Source organism: Clupea harengus, chromosome 7 (genome assembly GCF_900700415.2).
Source record: "Clupea harengus chromosome 7, Ch_v2.0.2, whole genome shotgun sequence".
Classification (NCBI taxonomy): Eukaryota; Metazoa; Chordata; class Actinopteri; order Clupeiformes; family Clupeidae; genus Clupea; species Clupea harengus.
In genome coordinates, this window is record NC_045158.1 from 6030152 (window position 1) to 6047483 (window position 17332).

General features: G+C 47.5%; 1 protein-coding gene across 1 annotated transcript in view; it reads right to left on the bottom strand.

Moving 5' to 3' along the window:
* Positions 1 to 13846: 13846 nt before the first annotated feature.
* The window catches only part of ppil2 (peptidylprolyl isomerase (cyclophilin)-like 2), a 35323-nt gene continuing 31837 nt past the window's right edge, over positions 13847 to 17332 (bottom strand). The window contains exons 19-20 of the mRNA XM_031570297.2: positions 16212 to 16354; positions 13847 to 14805 (exon numbers count right to left, since the gene is read on the bottom strand). Coding sequence (XP_031426157.1) covers positions 14616 to 14805; positions 16212 to 16354 — 333 coding nt within the window. The 3' untranslated portion in view covers positions 13847 to 14615. The remainder of the gene's footprint in view (positions 14806 to 16211; positions 16355 to 17332) is intronic.

Genomic DNA, 17332 nt, shown 5'->3' on the forward strand with positions numbered 1-17332 from the left:
TTCAACAGCTTTTGGAAACCATTCTAAATGACCACTCTTGACCTCCTTTCCAAGTCCTAAGCTACGTCTTGAGTTAAGTAAGGCCCAACAAGTTAATCTTATGTTCTGAGACTTTAAAGTGGAAGGGTGCCCAAACGTTTGCACATGCCATCATTTTTGTTTTCTATTGTTAACGTCATTAAATAAAGAGTAACAGTGCAGAATGAAAAAATCAGCTAAATACGGATCTGATCTGTGCTCAGGGGTGCCCAGACGTTTACAGACAACTGGAAGTCAGTCAAATTCTTGTAGTCAAGTAGAAAATATTTCCCAGGGAGCCAAAAAGTCTCTAAATTAAACTGCAATCTCTCCTCTCGTTTTCCCCATCACTTGACCTGGCACATGTGCTGTTTATGTGCTCAAAGCCATTTGGTATACAACAAGACTCCCTGCCTGGATGCAGAAACTAAGATCGTAATTAATACCCTGTTTATTCAGTGCGGTGAAGCCCTTTAATTGACTAAAAGTCATCAGATGCATGGTGGTAATGACTGTGTTGAAATACAACCAAAACAAACACTGACAAATACGTGTCTCTGTGTCTTTTGTATTGGGGATTTGATTTCTCCGCAATGTAGAAAAGGTGCAAGAAGGAAAAGCAATTTATCTTAATTGTGGCTAATGGAGGTTCAAGGGCTTGCTTTAAGAGTCTGAAACTAGAAGAGTCCCACCTGAGAAATAATTGACTACGTCTGTCATCGTGAGGGTACAATATAGTGTCACTATCCTGATGGTGTGTGTGTGTGTGTGTGTGTGTGTGTGTTTAACCAGGACCTCACAGTCAGTCAGGGAGACAGTGGACTGTCGTCTTGTCATGTATAGTGCAATTCTCTCGGGCCTACATTAAAGTTCCTGGAAAGTGGGGGATAAGGGGTGGAATGTGTGTGTGTGTGGGGGGGGGGGGGGGATTCTGTGTAAAGAATCTCAAGCCAAACTGACAGGAGCTCTCTCAACCTCATAAACCTTCCTTTCACTCTCTCTCTCTTCTCTCTTCCTCTCCTGTCTCCACAGCCACCACTCTGGGATGAGGCCCCTTTGAGAGAGGCACTGTAGGTCACACAGCGCCGGAGATGCCAGACCTGGGTCAGATACCACTGTCTCTCTCTCTCTCTCTCTCTCTCTCTCTCTCTCTCTCTCTTTCTCCAGCAGCTCTGTTTTTCACATACTTCCATCTCTCAGTGCTGACCTTCACACCCAGAAACATGACCAGCCCTGCTGCAGCGTCTATAAATAATCCCCAGGAGTGTAGGACTGGCCAAACCTGCTTAATGTATCTCATGAAGGCAAAAACAAACAAACACGCACACACACACACACATACTTACTTAGGACTAGTTAGGGGACGCATGTAAAATCTACCTCACCATGGGAGCAGACACACACACACACGCACACACACACACACACACACACACACACACACACACACACACACCAGGCCAATTCATGTATCTTGGTGCTTCCCTGACCTACTTCTGCCTGAGGGGACCTGGAGCCGCCGCGCCAACAGGAAAAAACAACAGTGACGGAGACACAGCGTGTACTGCAGGAGACAACGGAGCCCACCATTAACACACACACTCACACACACACAGAATCATAAACACACACACAGAGACTCATACAAGCACACACAGACACACACACACACACACAGACTCATACACACACACAGAGACTCATGCACACTCAGAGACTCGGACACACACACACACACTCATACACACTGAGCGGAAATGCTCAATGTTCACTCCTCTTGTCCTAAGCGGGTCAGAGGCATGTATACACAGACAGTCTCCTTCTCCCACAGACATTCAGGGAAATGACAAAGAGGCCGCGCATGGAAAAACATGGCTGCTGGTATCGGCTAATCTCTATGCTGGCGATATTTCAACGTCTCAGTCACTAGCGGCATCATCAGATTAGTTTGTCCAGGACCCTTTGATCAGGCCTGCCCCCGTCCTCACACATATGGGCACACGTAGATACACACATTCACACACACACACTTTCACACACACACAAACTCACACAGACAAACACTCTCAGACACACAAGAGCACACATACGCATTTTTAGAAGGTCAGGAATGGATTCTTCGAGTGTTGCCATGTGTCAAAGTGAAATACTGTACCATCTAAAAATAAACGCTTTAGTTTTGGACTTGAGTTTTGGACTAGGAAATCAATGCCGGCTGTATAAGCAGACACATACACACACGTGTCTGAGGCGTGTCTGAGGCGGTGTGCTTGTGTTTGTATTCCCAAGACAGGCCTGGTCAAGATAGGGGCCAATAAGAGACTGAAAGTGAAGCGGAAAGGTTGCGCTAAATAGCATGTGTTTCGGCGATGATCCAGTAACCATATTCCTCCTCCTCCTCTCTTGTATGGGAAAAACACTCGCAATGTTCTGTCCTTCACTACTAGAGATTACATGCTACAGAGAGTCTCTCGCTGATGACAACTTGCACTACATTTTACATTTGAACCAAACAAACTCAGATCACTTTACTGTCCAACGTTTCTCACTCTCACACACACACACACACACATGGTGTTCATACGTCAAGCCTCACCAACATGCAGTTCTTTGTTCTCTCCGGCCTCCTCTTCCCTCCCTCTCTCTCTCTCTCTCTCCCTCTCTCTCTTTCTCTCTTTCTCCCTCCCTCCCTCCCTCCCTCTGTCTCTCTCTGTGTGTGTGTGCAAGAGAGCAAACTGGAGGTGGAGGTCCCGTTGTCTGCGTCTCCACAGCGGGCTCACATTAGCCTCCACTCTGCCGTTGCTGCCGCCACCGCTGCTATTTTGGGCCTCCAGTGACATCAGAGGGAGGCCCCGCCGTCCTTCCGTCCGTTCCCCCAGAGCGGTGACTCACAGCTGCAGAGAGACGGCGCCGGGGCCTACGAGCGAGAGCACCCAGAGCACACTACTTAACGTTTCCATTCAGCCTTTAAAAAAAAAAAAAAAAAAAACATACACGCAACCCCGGCCGAAGTGATTTGGAGCATGGGAAAGTAGAAATGTTATCACACACAGAACAACAGAAGGGTGGATTTGACTAACCTGGTTGGGTCGAAAGACAAAGGAGAACTGAGATGCTTTTCACATCACATTGGCATTCATTGTTTGACAGATGCTTTTATCCAGGGCAACTCACAGAGCAGGTACTGCATACATTTATTTACAGGTACGTGTGCTCCTTGTGGGGTATTCAAATGTCTGTGGGAGACCTGTTAAACCTTTGAAAGTGCAATAGGTTCTATACCGGTTTGACCCAGAATACCTATTGTCTATCGTGTCCTAGGCTAAGATATTTTCATCTGTCCTCCATAGCATGACTGCACTGCATCTGTATCCAAGTCAAGTATTAAACTTAGGGCCATGTGTACATGTAATGACTATTTATCGAAAAATGTCTTAATATCACATTCATGTTTAAGGTCTGGCGTAGTATAAATGCACGTATTACTTACCAAGAACTCAGGTTAAATTCTGTGTAAAAATAAAACCAGGCGTTATGAAATCTGCTCTGCGTCTGTATCTTTATGTCGGGACCTCCTGAGGGAGCCCTGCCGTGTGTCATATGGTCAGGCTGGCAGGCAGGTATGGGCACACGGCACTCTCGATGGAGTCACAGCGACCAAGCATCCCACGCACCACCCTGTAGCGACGAGGGCCCTTCGTTTCGGCATTGAGTGTTGTCATGGCGACTGCTCTGACGTGCGCTCCCACTGAGAGTCATTGAACAAAGCACCGGAGACTGATGCCCGCGGCTGGCCAATCAGGAGGGGAGCCTGTGACAACATCGGTGAGCTAATGCAAATGATAAAAACAAGTAGGACCTGAGAGGCAAGAGAGAGAGAGAGAGAGAGAGAGAGCTAGAGAGCAAAGAGAGGAAGAGAGAGCAGCGAAAGAGACAGAGAAATAGAGAGCGAGAGCAGATCAAGGGATAGAGAGAGAGAGAGTGAAAGAGAGCTGAGAGGGAAGACAGAGGAGGGTAGAGCTGTCATTCTCAGTTACACACGGCACATAGGACAAGATCCTTAGCGTGTCCCTTCCATCATTTACATTTACATCATTATAAAACCACGAGCACTTACTTCAAGAAGGAGAGGATCTTTTTCAAGGAAAATACAAATAAAATGATACGGACAAACAAAAACATATTTTTATATCTCCAAGTCCTGTAAGCTGTGTGTCCTTACAAGTCATATGTAGGCCTTTGTGTGTCTCCATACATCCCCCCATGTCCACAGGGTCTGTGCAAATACATTCATTCATAAATGGGTGGGACTGAGAAACATGGGCTATCCTTACCCTATAGCCATGTCCCCATCTCAACACAGAGCCATATCTGTGTTTCACTATAGCTGTGCCCAGGGTTGGGAAGGTTACTTTTGAAATGTAATAGGTTACAGAATACTAGTTACCCAAAATGTTATGTAATTAAGTAATGTAACTATTTCAATTAACTTATTACATTTGATTACTTTTTGATTGGCGATGAGAGGCGGTGCAAATTCAAAAGAGGGAACTAATAAAAAAACTTAAGCACATACTGGCAAATTAGTTGAGTCTGTCTGGATGGCGAAAAGATGGAATGCAACAAAATTCATGTTATTTTCTACTTATAAGCTTTTCACCTACAATAGTATATTCCAATGTCACCCCTTTGTAATCACCAACATTTTGATTAGTAACTGATTGAATTACATATTTTTGTCAATCCCTGTAACAGATCACGATTACATATATTTTGTAATTTAATTACGTAACTCCTTTACATGTAACTAGTTACTCCCCAACCCTGACTGTGCCTCTTCATTAGATTTGTATCTCTATAGTTGGCATTTCTCATAGCTCTGTCCTCCTAGCTAGCTTGTCCTCATATACATGCAAGCCCCATAGCTGTGTCCTTGAAGCTGTCTGTTCCCATAAACGTGTTTACTCATAGCGGCGATTCTTCCACTCGTCTGCCTTTTCATCTGCGTGTGTTTGGAGTGTCCTCCTAGCTATGTGTCGTCTTGTCTTGTCTGCTCTCGTAGATGTTTGTCCTTGTTGTCGGCTGCCTTGACCTCGCAAACCCCCTTCCGCCTGTAGCCACACAGTCTGGTGGCTCTTTTGGGGTGGTGGTGCTGGCCAGACAAGGCCTCATTTACCTCCAACACACACATCTCTCCGCGTCCATCTCTCCAATGTTTCATTGCTGGCCTCATCTCACTCTTCATCTGTCTGTCTCACTGATGGCCTCATCTCAATCTTCCTCTGTCTGTCTCACTGATGGCCTCATCTCACTCTTCATCTGTCTGTCTCACTGATGGTCTCATCTCACTCTTCCTCTGTCTGTCTCACTGATGGCCTCATCTCACTCTTCATCTGTCTGTCTCACTGATGGTCTCATCTCACTCTTCCTCTGTCTGTCTCACTGATGGTCTCATCTCACTCTTCCTCTGTCTGTCTCACTGATGGTCTCATCTCACTCTTCCTCTGTCTGTCTCACTGATGGCCCTGCTGTCCTCCTTTACTCGTTGCCCACTGTTAAGGACAGTTCTTTCCTCCCACGTCACCCTCTCTCTCTCTCTCTCTCTCTCCCTCTCCCTCTCTCTCTATCTACTCCTGTTCATATCCAAGTCTGTTTCAACACAACACTAACTTTAACCTTTAACCTTTCCTCGGCGCATTGGATTGGTTCATGGTGGACTGTGCTTCCAGTATTCAGGAAGGCCCTGTGGCAGTTAATCCCATGCCACCCCTCGTTTATTTCAAGCTCTTTGCTTTCTCTGTCCGCCCAAACCGGTCGCTCACTCTCTGTAAACATACACAAAATTGCTCTGCCAGGCATTCTCCACCCTCTCTGCATTTTCTGCCGCAACATGCAATCGAACAGTCAACACAAGCCTAAGCCCAAGCCCGCCCTGGAGCCGAGCCAGAGCACCAGCAGCCAACTCCACAAACCACCTAGAATCCAGCTGCTGCAGCGCAGAGGCAAGGAGGATGGAGGGCTGGTGAGTGTGTGTGTGTCTGAGAGACAGAGTATGTGTGAGTGAGTGTGTGTGTGTGTGTGAGAGAGAGAGACAGAGTATGTGTGAGTGTGTGTGTGTGCGTGTGTGTGAGAGAGAGACAGAGTATGTGTGTTTGTATGTGTGAGTGAGAGAGAGAGACATCTGAGTGAGTATCTGTGTGTGTGAGAGAGTATTTAGGCAATACAGAGTCAACTTAGCAGTCAAAAAATACCAGGGACTGAACACATATAGGCCTATACACAAACACACACAATCCATTGGACATAATGTGCAACACCAACACTCCATAAAACAGAAAGGCACATGTGGCTGTGCTGTATTAGCGAGCCATTAACTGCTGCTCACCTCAAAGGTCACTATTCATGCTAAATTTAGCGAGTGTTTATTTCAGTAACAGTATGTGCGCCCACACACACACACACACATTTGCACAGCACACACCCTCATGGAATTACACACAAAGAGTTTCTCTGTTGTCCCTAGCGACAGCTAACGGCTATAAAAACAGTACATTTCCCCCCCTTTTCTCAGAAGCTGGTATTGGGAATTCCTAGAGCCCATTTATATATTTTGGCTGTTGGTTCACCCTTTCCTTCTCTCCCTCCCTCCCCTCTCCTGCTGCATGTCCAATCCATTCTCTCCTTTCCTCCTCTCCCTCGGCTGTGCCCCTCTCTCCTGTTGCTTGGCGTCACTCTGTCATCCTTCACCTATCTGCCCCTCTCACTCTCCATTCCTCAAATCTCTATGTCTTCTCTCTTGTTTGTTCCCCACTGCCTCAACCGGGTCACTTCCTGTTCCCTCCTCCCCCCATCTCTCCCACTCAGTTCCTTCTCTCCTCTCTTCCTTCTCCTCAGGCAGCTCATTATTTTTTTATACAACAGTTTCTATCCGAATTTCTGATTTGACAAGAGGCATCACATGAGCAGGGCTATCCCGGCCCAACCCAGCACAGACTGTTCCCCACGGACTAATCACTCTGCGTTTGATATCATTTAACTATGGAATTCTATGACTTCAACATTCCTTTCATTCAAACTGAGAGAGCAGAATGGCAGCCAGTGCCAGTGCATTTGACAGTTTTCGAGAGAAGAAAGGGAACAAATGGAGTAGGGGAATGTACAAACTGACATGTAATATGAAGACAGGTGACTGAACAGGTAAATGCAAATGGAATGATGGGAATTAATGTGCACACCTTTCCGACTCTGAGCTTGGTTGCAGGGTGACGGTATTCGTTGCTCTCCTCCACTCCCCTCATCTCTTCCACTCACTTCCTCCCAATCAGTCCCTCGTTAAATTCTTCTTTTCTTTTTTCCGGTCGCCCTTCCATCTATTTCTCTCCTCCATTTCCATGTCACCCTCTTGTCTCTCTCCCTTGCTGCACAGACAGTCCCTCTGCTCTCCTCTCCTCTCTGGTCTCCTGCTGTTCTGGGGCCTCTGAGGCAACAGAAGAGCATCCTACCAAACGCACAAGCTGCTCTTTGTCTTAATTAAGGAGTCGGGCAGTTTGCTGTGAAATGCATGACCTGTGCGCCTATGCCTGCTAGTGTTCGGAGACTGTCTGACAGTAGGATCTCTGTGTTGGCGGTTTAAATGAGGTGCACAGACTTCAGGTGTACAGACTGACAGGAGGAGGACATCTTGGGATCACATTGCCGCCGGTCCTGAAGACTGGATTCGGGTCTCTTGTCTGATTTGTAGTGGCATGCCAGCATTCTGATGCAACTCCAGGGCTATTACACCAGTGAAACAATATTGTGTCAGCTGTGGGCTGGAAATATGTATGGAAAGAATGAGGATGTGGACAGCGGGGGGACCGTGAGACCAGACTTAATGGAGTATGAGACTCGACTCCTAACGTTACACACAAAAATACAAAATATGCTTTGCTGATTTGGACTCCGGTAGCTTCAGGATGAACTCTGTAACCCTTAGCGTCTGTATAGCTGCAGGCTCTCTGACACTACTTATTTGGGTCTCTGTTGCCTTCTGTGTTGTGCTGTGTGAGACATGATTCATAAGTCACTCGGGCTAAACCTGCCTTAGTCATCCAGACAGTAATTGTGAGGCATGAGACAAACAAATGTCCAACCTTTCGACTGTGGTGAGATTGAAAAGAGCATGCATGCACACACACATAAAAATGCACACAGACATACATCAACAGTGGAAGGGGGAGACTGATTGAGTAGACAGAGGCACTCTGAGAGGATGACTCATCGCCTGTCTCGTCTGGACTGGACAGTGACAGACGGCTAGAAGCACCAATGCGATTCCGGCCACGACCCCTCCAGACCCTCCTGTGGCCTGGATGCTTCGTCTTGCATGCAGTCGAGACGCATCCTCCCTGGATCATCCCCGCCGCCAGGGCCGAATGGCCAGAGAGGACTGTGGGGGAACGCAGCGAGGGGAGAAAGCCTGAGATAAAGGGATTTGAAGTTGCAGTAGAGTGGGGGGATTGAAGCATGAACTGGAGATAAGGGCTGTCTAATCCTCCTCTCGGTGGTGTGCGCTTTTGTGCTTCTCTTACAGCTCTCGTCTGATAAACCCCATGCAGCTGATCAGGCCCTGAGCATGAAGAAGTACCTTGTTTCCGATTGTGTTTATATGTTTTTAAATGGTTTGTCCAAAACCTTCAGATGATTATCGTAACTGTGCCGAGCAAGATCCAAAATGGCACTTCACAACAAAATCCAGATCCTAGATTTTGTAACAGAATCGGCAGACATCTGGCCAACTATAGCTGTATTGCTTTTAGGAGACACAGCACAGGTCCTCCCTGACTAATCCCTCTTGGCCCCTCAAGCTCACTCCTCTGTAATTTATTTACAGATGCTTCCTTTCTTACCTCATCCACCTGGGGGAAGACCAATACAAGAATGTCAGACAATAGGGGGTCACAGTGAGGTGACTAAAACCACATAAACTAAGTACCATAGGTCCTGAGGTCCAGGTGAAGCTGAGATTTTGTGAAGAATTAGGCAGCTGGCAGACCAAATGGATTTAGCACTGATGCCTAGTGGCCTGACAAGGGAGTACATGGGAGGTGGTTGGAAGGTAGCCTACAGGGAAGCCATAGCCTACAGGGAAGCCATAGCCTACAGGGAATCCTACTGTGGTAAAAGAAAATGGAGGCAGCTAGGAAGGGAAGAGAGAGAAAGGAGAGAGAGGACAATAGAGAGCTACCAAAGGAAAGGTAAACAGAGAGTCATGTGAAAAAGGGGAAGGGAAGGAAAAGAGAATACTTCCTAAAATAAGAGCATGGCTAACGAACAACAAGCTCTCCCTAAACCGTTGGCGGACAGTCTCACAAACATCGTATTTGGTGCTGGACCATGACTTCTCAGTGACGCAGAAGAGTTGATGAGGATAGAACTGGCCAGTTATCCTACCACCTCGGTGGAACCGAGGATACTGCCGTAATTTGAAGAGACTAGGTCTTCATAACATTTAATACCTCAATACCTGGAACCTTAATACCTGGAACTAGGTTCCTAAGAAGCTGCTAATTAGCTTTTAACTAAAGGACAAACATAATATGCAGACATCTCCAAAACAAGCTGATTAGAGTAATGATGGGTATTGACGACAAAGACAGAACAGGAAGGAAACATTTCTGGGAACGTTAGGACTTGCCTCCTTGTGAAACAACAAAGTATGTGCCTCTGTAGCTTTAACTCTGTGCATAAGAGTCACTAACACAAGTTATGTGTTTATTTTAATTTTCTTAAGATTGGGAATGTGTAGTCACAAGATCAGGGCCAGTACTGAACACCACTAAAGTGGACATGTGTTTCCTGGAGCATCTGAATGAAACAAATAGCATATATATGTATGACAAGAACAAACAAATTAGCAAAATGGCCTCAACTTCACAGGGGCCGTCCTTGTTGACACAAGACGCCATTTTATTAGACTATTAATGAGACAAACAAAAACACGCAATAAAGCATTGAGAGAACTAGGAGATGCAGATGGCAGGCGCCACCGTGACCTGACGGGGACCGTGTATCAACCCCAAAGCAGCCTCGCTTCTGCCAAGATGTATTATGGGATGCTAGGGTCTGTTGTGCCCCCTGCAGTTTCAGCTCCTCTGACCTCATTGTGTCAGCGAGGCCCAGCGGAGCGAGGTCCGGACCGGGGTTTGACTTCTCGTGTTTCCCAGATCGTATCGGGCCATACACTAGTCGCTGAGAAGATTCATCTCTAGTGCCAGGGCCAACAAAGATAAGCGGCTTCACAACGAGATTTCCAGTCAGTGAGCTCCAAGAAGACAGACATACAAAATGCAGATTACACTCTCTCACTCTCTCTTATACACACACACACACACACACACACACACACACACACACACACATCAAGCAAGCACACGTTCAAATTCCATTCACACAGCAGCCCTTGCCTGGTACCATATCTCAGCTGGTACACTAAAAAGCTTCCTTCATTAAGGATTCCGACTTTTTTCTCAGCAAGAAAAAGAGCGAAAAAGAGAGAGCGGATGAGCAGAGAAACATAAAAGGAGTGTGTGAGAGGATTTAAAAATAAAAAGACAGACAGAGTGAGTCTATGTCTACAGTGTATATAAAAAAAGATGAGGGAGGGGGGGGCATGTTGTGATCTCTATGTAGTGGACTGAATATGTGACAGTACCAGTGATGCTGCATGAGGGCTGAATGAGACCCTCAGCAGGTGCACTGATGGCTGCAAAAAAAACACGTCACTGTCACACACACACACACACACACACACACACACACACACACACACACACACACACACACACGGACAATGGGTGTGTGGAGCGCGAGGAGAGTGTGTACAGCGCGCGAGCAGGGCAGAAGCGGGGTCCACACACACACACACACAGCCCCGGAACATTCTCTCTGCGTCAGCAACTCGGCGCTCCCGTTGTTACCTGAGCCGTCAGCAAAACCCATAAAAGTATCCCAGGGGCGCGCCGGCCAGCACTAGCCCTGAATCAGCTGAACACTGGCACAGCTGGACACTACGGAGGCACCGGGCAAGGCCAGCCACACCGCCACAGAGCCTCGGCAGCCACAGGTGCCGTCTGTCTGCCGTCCGCTTCTCCACTGGTCGGCCTCCCTAGCAGCCATTAGGATCACAGTGATTGATGCTGTTGCAAGTTTATGCACCTTACTCACTCACTGTCTCTGTCATTTATATGCCTGTTAATGTCCATTTGCTTTTAATTCTCCCTCCTCTGGTTTCCCCAGGAGTTTCTTGGTGATCTCTCTCTCCCTACCTATCTCTCGTTAAACTCTCCCTCTTGCTTTCTTTCCCTTTCATCTTTCCATGATTCCGTCATTCATTTTGGTTCTAGTACTCATCAGCATCGTTGCTAGAGGAGATTAAAACCCCCCCTGGTCATCACCACCCTCCGTCTTTCTCTCTCGTCTCTCTGATGAGGCCATTTCCCACGCAGTGACATAGAACATTAGTCAACACGAGACGAGCAGAAGTACCCCATCAAGCCTGCCTTTACAGAGATGCTCAAATGAAACAGGACCATTCAGCACCACACACACAGACCCGACAGATGAGTGGAGCCACGGAGGGGGGAGAGAGAGAGAGAGAGGGAGAGGGAGAGGGAGGGGGTGGAGAGAACAAGTAAAAAACCCTAATAATAATAATAATAATAATAAAAATTATAATAATAAAATGTGCCCAGGCCCTGCAGAACACAAAGCTAATTATTCTGACAACAACATATTGAAGCCATTATAGGCACGGAGATCCCTGATGCTTAAAATGCACCAATAAAAGGAGTCCAGGGCTACATCCATGCTCCTGATACACGTGCCATGCAAAGTCATTGAGACAGCGGTGGGGCACGGCCTGAGAGAACAGAGAGATGATCATGTTTGTCTTTCAGCCATCACCGCGTACAGGAAACAGGATAGAAGGTTCAAGGATTGTGCGAGCATTATGTAACGGATGAGACAGACACACAAACACCCCTTCATCCTCTCCCCCTCTCCTGTGCGGTGTGTCCGGCACACATGCTGCAAGCTCATTTCCTCCTACCACTCACCTGTGCACGCACCCACGCACCCACACACCCACACACCGTCTAGTGGGATCAACAACAGGCACTATCTAGACTGAAAGCTGTCAGTAAGCGGTTTGTGTTTCGCTTGGCGTCACCATGGTAGGCAAACAGGAAGTCAATCACAATTCTATTCATTGTTCCCTCACCTCCCAGCTACTGACGTAAGGGCATTCGTGTGCTTGAAGATTTGCCAGCAGCCGTGTTGTTAGATCAAGCATATCTTAATTTTATGGGTAGAAATCCACTCAGGCTACCCAGTGCTCTACTACCATCAATGCCTAATGCGGAAAAACAAGGATCATTGGTGGCACAACCTAGCTGATGGTGAAACTAAGGCAGCTAGTGAAATGCTTCGGTTTCGCTGCTGCACTGCACGGCTGCGGTCATAAATGCATGTGTGCTCATTATTGCACAGCACCCGTGCAGCTATGATGACATGGAACAGCCTGACCACTGTGCCCCTGTACTGGTCACTTCATGATGAATCTGATCCCCGAGTGACAGGATTAGAGAAGCAGTGCTGATGAGATTGCATGTGTGATTGGTGTACTAGTCTAATGGAACGGAATGGAATGGATCATTTATCACTGTTACAGGCAGAGAACATGGCTTTTATTCCCCGGCCATAAAAGACCACGACTAAAAGACAGTATACATTTCCTGTACTGCAAACGACTTTCAACACCTGTGCTCTCTATATATATCACACACACACACACGTGAATGTAAATCGTGGCACGGTTATGGCTCAGCACCGTGGCGCGGTGATGATGGCAGTGCCACGGCGCTGGCTGGTGGCATCTGGGTGAGGCGGAGCGGCGAGATGTTTACATCTGCCGGCTGTTCCCCCGCTGGCGGCGCGAGACAAGACGGGAGAGGAGAAGAGAGCGCCAGCTGAGGTCAGCAACGCAGCGGCAACACCGACACCTACATCGGGGCCGACTGACAGAGGTGCTGTGGGAGGAAGGAGACAAGGCAATACCACCACCACCGCTGCTGCTGCTGCAACCATCAACAACATAACCCCCTCCTGTAGCTTCTCCTCGTCACCCCAGCCCAGACCGGCATTCTTCCCTCCTGCACTCAGATTTACAGCCCACCCGGCTCAACACCACAGACAGCAGGGCTTTTCTTTGGTTTGTCTGCGTTTAGTGTGTGTGTGTGTGTGTGTGTGTGTTTGGTCTGTGTGTTTTTAAACACACTTGTCTGTTTTAAAAGGCCCCTGCTGGAGCCTGGTCTCCCCAGAACCTGTTAAATCACGCAGAGAAGAAAGGGAGGCTGAAGAGGAGAAAAAAAGAATCTCCCTCCTCAGCAGTTAAATAAAAGTCAAGGACGGGGCGGGCGACAAAAGCACCCGCTCAGAAAAGAAAACACAGAAAAAGAAGAACACCACCACTGCCACTGCCAGATCTAAATCCAGTGTGTTTACCACTCTGGCCTATTTTATGTGTGCCATGAAGGGGGTGGGAGTGGAGCTGCAGCCTGATGATTTACAGCTTAAAGAGCCTCCTCTGCTCTCTGACCTGGAGCCTCAGCCCAAGCCAATCTAGAAGCCAGAGCTGGCTGATAGCATGTCTGCATGGAGGCCCCAGTTAAATTTAGCCTTCGAGAGGCCCCCCTTTGCCTTACAAGCAAAAAATAACAAGCATGTGAAAGAAAAATATGAAGTGGAAAAATGTCACAAGAACATTGTCAACAGGCAAGACCCCAAGTGGTCCAAATGAAGTGAGGTATATTTGGAAAGTTTGGAGAGAATTTAATATGCCATTTACAAATGCACAACCCACCACCTTACAAAACAAAACTAAAAACAGGAAAAAAGAAAAATGTATCTACTGCAGAAAAGACATGTAGACCTGCTTTAAAACATCCTTGTATCACTTCTTTTTGCTGCTGGCAAAAACAAACACATTATTGACTTTGTACAAAAACAAAACCTCTTTATGTGCTACAGCTTTGACACAGGGATAACTGTTCTGGGAAGTGAAGCATAGTGGAGAGGGCTCAAAGTGACCCTGTCGAGGGAGGGAGGTCTGCCAGACGAATACAGGACCACCAGTGGAGAAAAATAGAGCTGCTGTGCGTGCAGAGTTCAGCAGTATGGCCCTCACACCGAAGCAGATCAATAACGGGCTCCGATGCCAGCGACAACGAATACTCGGCTGCGATGGAACGCAGATCAATGCAAAAACCAGCGCTGTACACACGCTCCGAATGAAAGGAGAGAGGGAGGGAGGAACAAACGACTGATTGGCCACAATGAAAACAAACACACGGACGCTGCCTCGGTTCTTCTGGTTGCCAGATTCGGAGAGAAGGAGTCGGTGAAAGGATCTAGGCTCGACGCTGGGAGGGAAACGTCTGGGGTTGTGAGGGTTAGAGGTGTCCGTAGAGGTTCAAGTGTGTGCTGAAGCCACAGGAATGTGGCGGTGTGAAGGGTTGTGACCTGGCTGGGTCTGTGGGAGAAACGCCCCCGCCTCCCTGTCACCAGGAGCTGAAGTCTCCGAACCCCGTCCTGCCTTTGGGCTTCTTGAACACCGCCTCGCTGGTGGAGGGCTTGCTGGTGGAGGGCTTGCTGGTGGAGGGCTTGTCGCTGTCGAACCCCGTCCCGCCTTTGGGCTTCTTGAACACCGCCTCGCTGGTGGAGGGCTTGTCGTTGTCCGCGGGGCGTTTCCTGCGGAGGGGAGAGAAGGCTGGTGATTTAGTGAACCGCACAGAGATGGCAAGACTCACCACCTGCTCACACCCAGGCTACAGTCACACCTCTGGGCCAGAGGCCTACCAAACCTGTAAGATCTACGTGATACTACCACATAATGCCCACTGACTGCTGTCTCTGGCAAGTGATGAATACATTTATATCACAAAAGAAACTTGAATGTACAAGGTTATTAAATCACAGCGAGCTTGATGCCTTGAACGAACACACACACACAGACACGCACACACACAGGCGCACAGAGCCCGTAAAGCAGCAGTGGAGTCCCAGCTGTCCTGAACCTTTGGTGGACAGGTCTCTGTGGGGGTTTATGAGTAATTAAGATGGCTCCTGCCGAGACCCTGGGAGGCTGCTGCTTCAACCCCAGATCCCATGAGCCATGTGACACATCTGTCCCTTCACACACACACACACACACACACACACACACACACACACACACACCTGTTCACCACTCTCACCCCTATACGATCAAGCTGATTTCAAAGCAACCTTTGCTTTAGGGATGGGCATTTCAAAGCAAAAAACGTTTGATAGTCGCTGGGAACTATTCGACTGCTATTTAACATTCCTCCTCACTACATCTGAGTAGTAGTTATAGCCTACTAGTCAACGGTGCTTCAATATCTAGTGGGTCGACATACAAAGACAAAGACAGAACAATTCGATTTCTTATAATCTAATGATTTGAAAATCCCATCCCATCTTCGGTGCTCACAGACATCAGCCTATACATACTGTGATGTTGACAGAAACATTCTGCATAATTACGTGAAGTCTATGAGAACATTCCTATAAAAAAAAATCCTGAACTTTCCAGACTTCTGGCCTCTTTCACATGGTCACACAAGACCACATACCCACAATAGTTTAGCCAGCCTGGCATAATAATAAAAAAAAGAAATCCCATCAAATTCAGTATCAAACCTAACTACAAACAGCAAATAAACCAATGAATGCCAATTTAAAATGTTACTGGCAAGAAAACCCAATATCAATTGAAATATAAATAGATAAGAAAACAAGCAAACAAACAAACACCCAAACAATGCAAGACCGATATGTAGCCTATGTTTACGTCAGGCTGTAATTTTCACAGTCCTGTGGGCAATGACAACAGCCAAGTCTGTGGAGTAGACTCTCAGCATGCGGACAGCAACTGTGGACTTCATGTGTGTAGCCAGGCAGTCCTGAACCATTCCACACTTCCCTAGGAGGTAATCTATGAATCTGTGGTAAAGACCTGATGTCAGTATATACCCAAGGTGCCCTACACTGCCGCTGGATCAGTCATGTGGGTGGTGTGGGTGGTGGCCGGGGGGTCGGGGGGGGGGGGGGGGGGGGGGGGGGGGGGTGCTTACGTGGCGGCCATGTTGATGTACTTGCCCACGCCGGGCCTGAAGGTCTTGGGCTGCGCCTCCTCTTTGGCTCGGCTCTGAGTGGCCGTGGCCTGAGCTCGCTCCTGCTCCTGCTCCTGCACGTCCTTCTCTCGCTCCGCTGCAATCTGATGCGCATGCACAGGGAAAATAATTCCATGACTGCAGTGCTCCTACAAACTAAATATATACCCACAAATGTACACACACAGCCCATACACTCCATAATACCTTTGCAAGTCCAATGGTTTGACATAACTGGTCTTCATCTGATTTATCTGTCTGATTAAGACCACACAAGTGGAACTGTTCTAGCTCCTCTGGAGAAGCTTATTCAGATTACCCAGATTCTTCTTCTTACACTCTTTGGGGGAGATGCCAGCATATCTGGGCACTGAGGGAGTACTACACTCTTTTGGCCCTGGTCTGGGAATCAAAAAGCTTACTGTGAAACATTATTCTTATCATCTGATCTGGTCCTATGCAGAAGGCTGTCTGAAATCTATAATGGCCCCTGCTTACATAAGCAGGAACTAGGTCATAAGGCATTCCACAGATTCCAAAAAGGCTGAAACCGCAAAGAGTACAGCCAAACAACACATAATATTATAAGACTAATAATAATAATAAAAATAATAATAATGACACCTGGGACAACACTATGCAGACATTCAACAGACCAGCATGAGGAAAGCCCTTGTTCATCCAAACACACACAGACACTAAGACTAATCCACATATATTCATACACGCATACACCACCAGGAAACAGTAAAACACACAGACTCTTCCAAGACAAATAATCAGGTTTTATCGAAGCGAGATCTGAACTGCCTTAACAAAACATGCAAGACTGCCAGACGGGAACGGCCGCATTGCAGCTGGAGCTGGGGAGGCGTCTGTGTTTATGGCCAGGCTGAAGGGTGCCACAGGCCTGTAATCTGCTATCTGGCCTCTGCACGGCATCTGGACTGGAGCAGGCAGAGAGGGGCTTCTTTGTGTACGTGCCTGTACATCTACGTGTATGTGTCTGTACGTGTATGTGCATGTGTGTGTGTCTGCGTGTGTGTGTGTGTGTCTGTACGTGTATGTGCGTGTATGTGCGT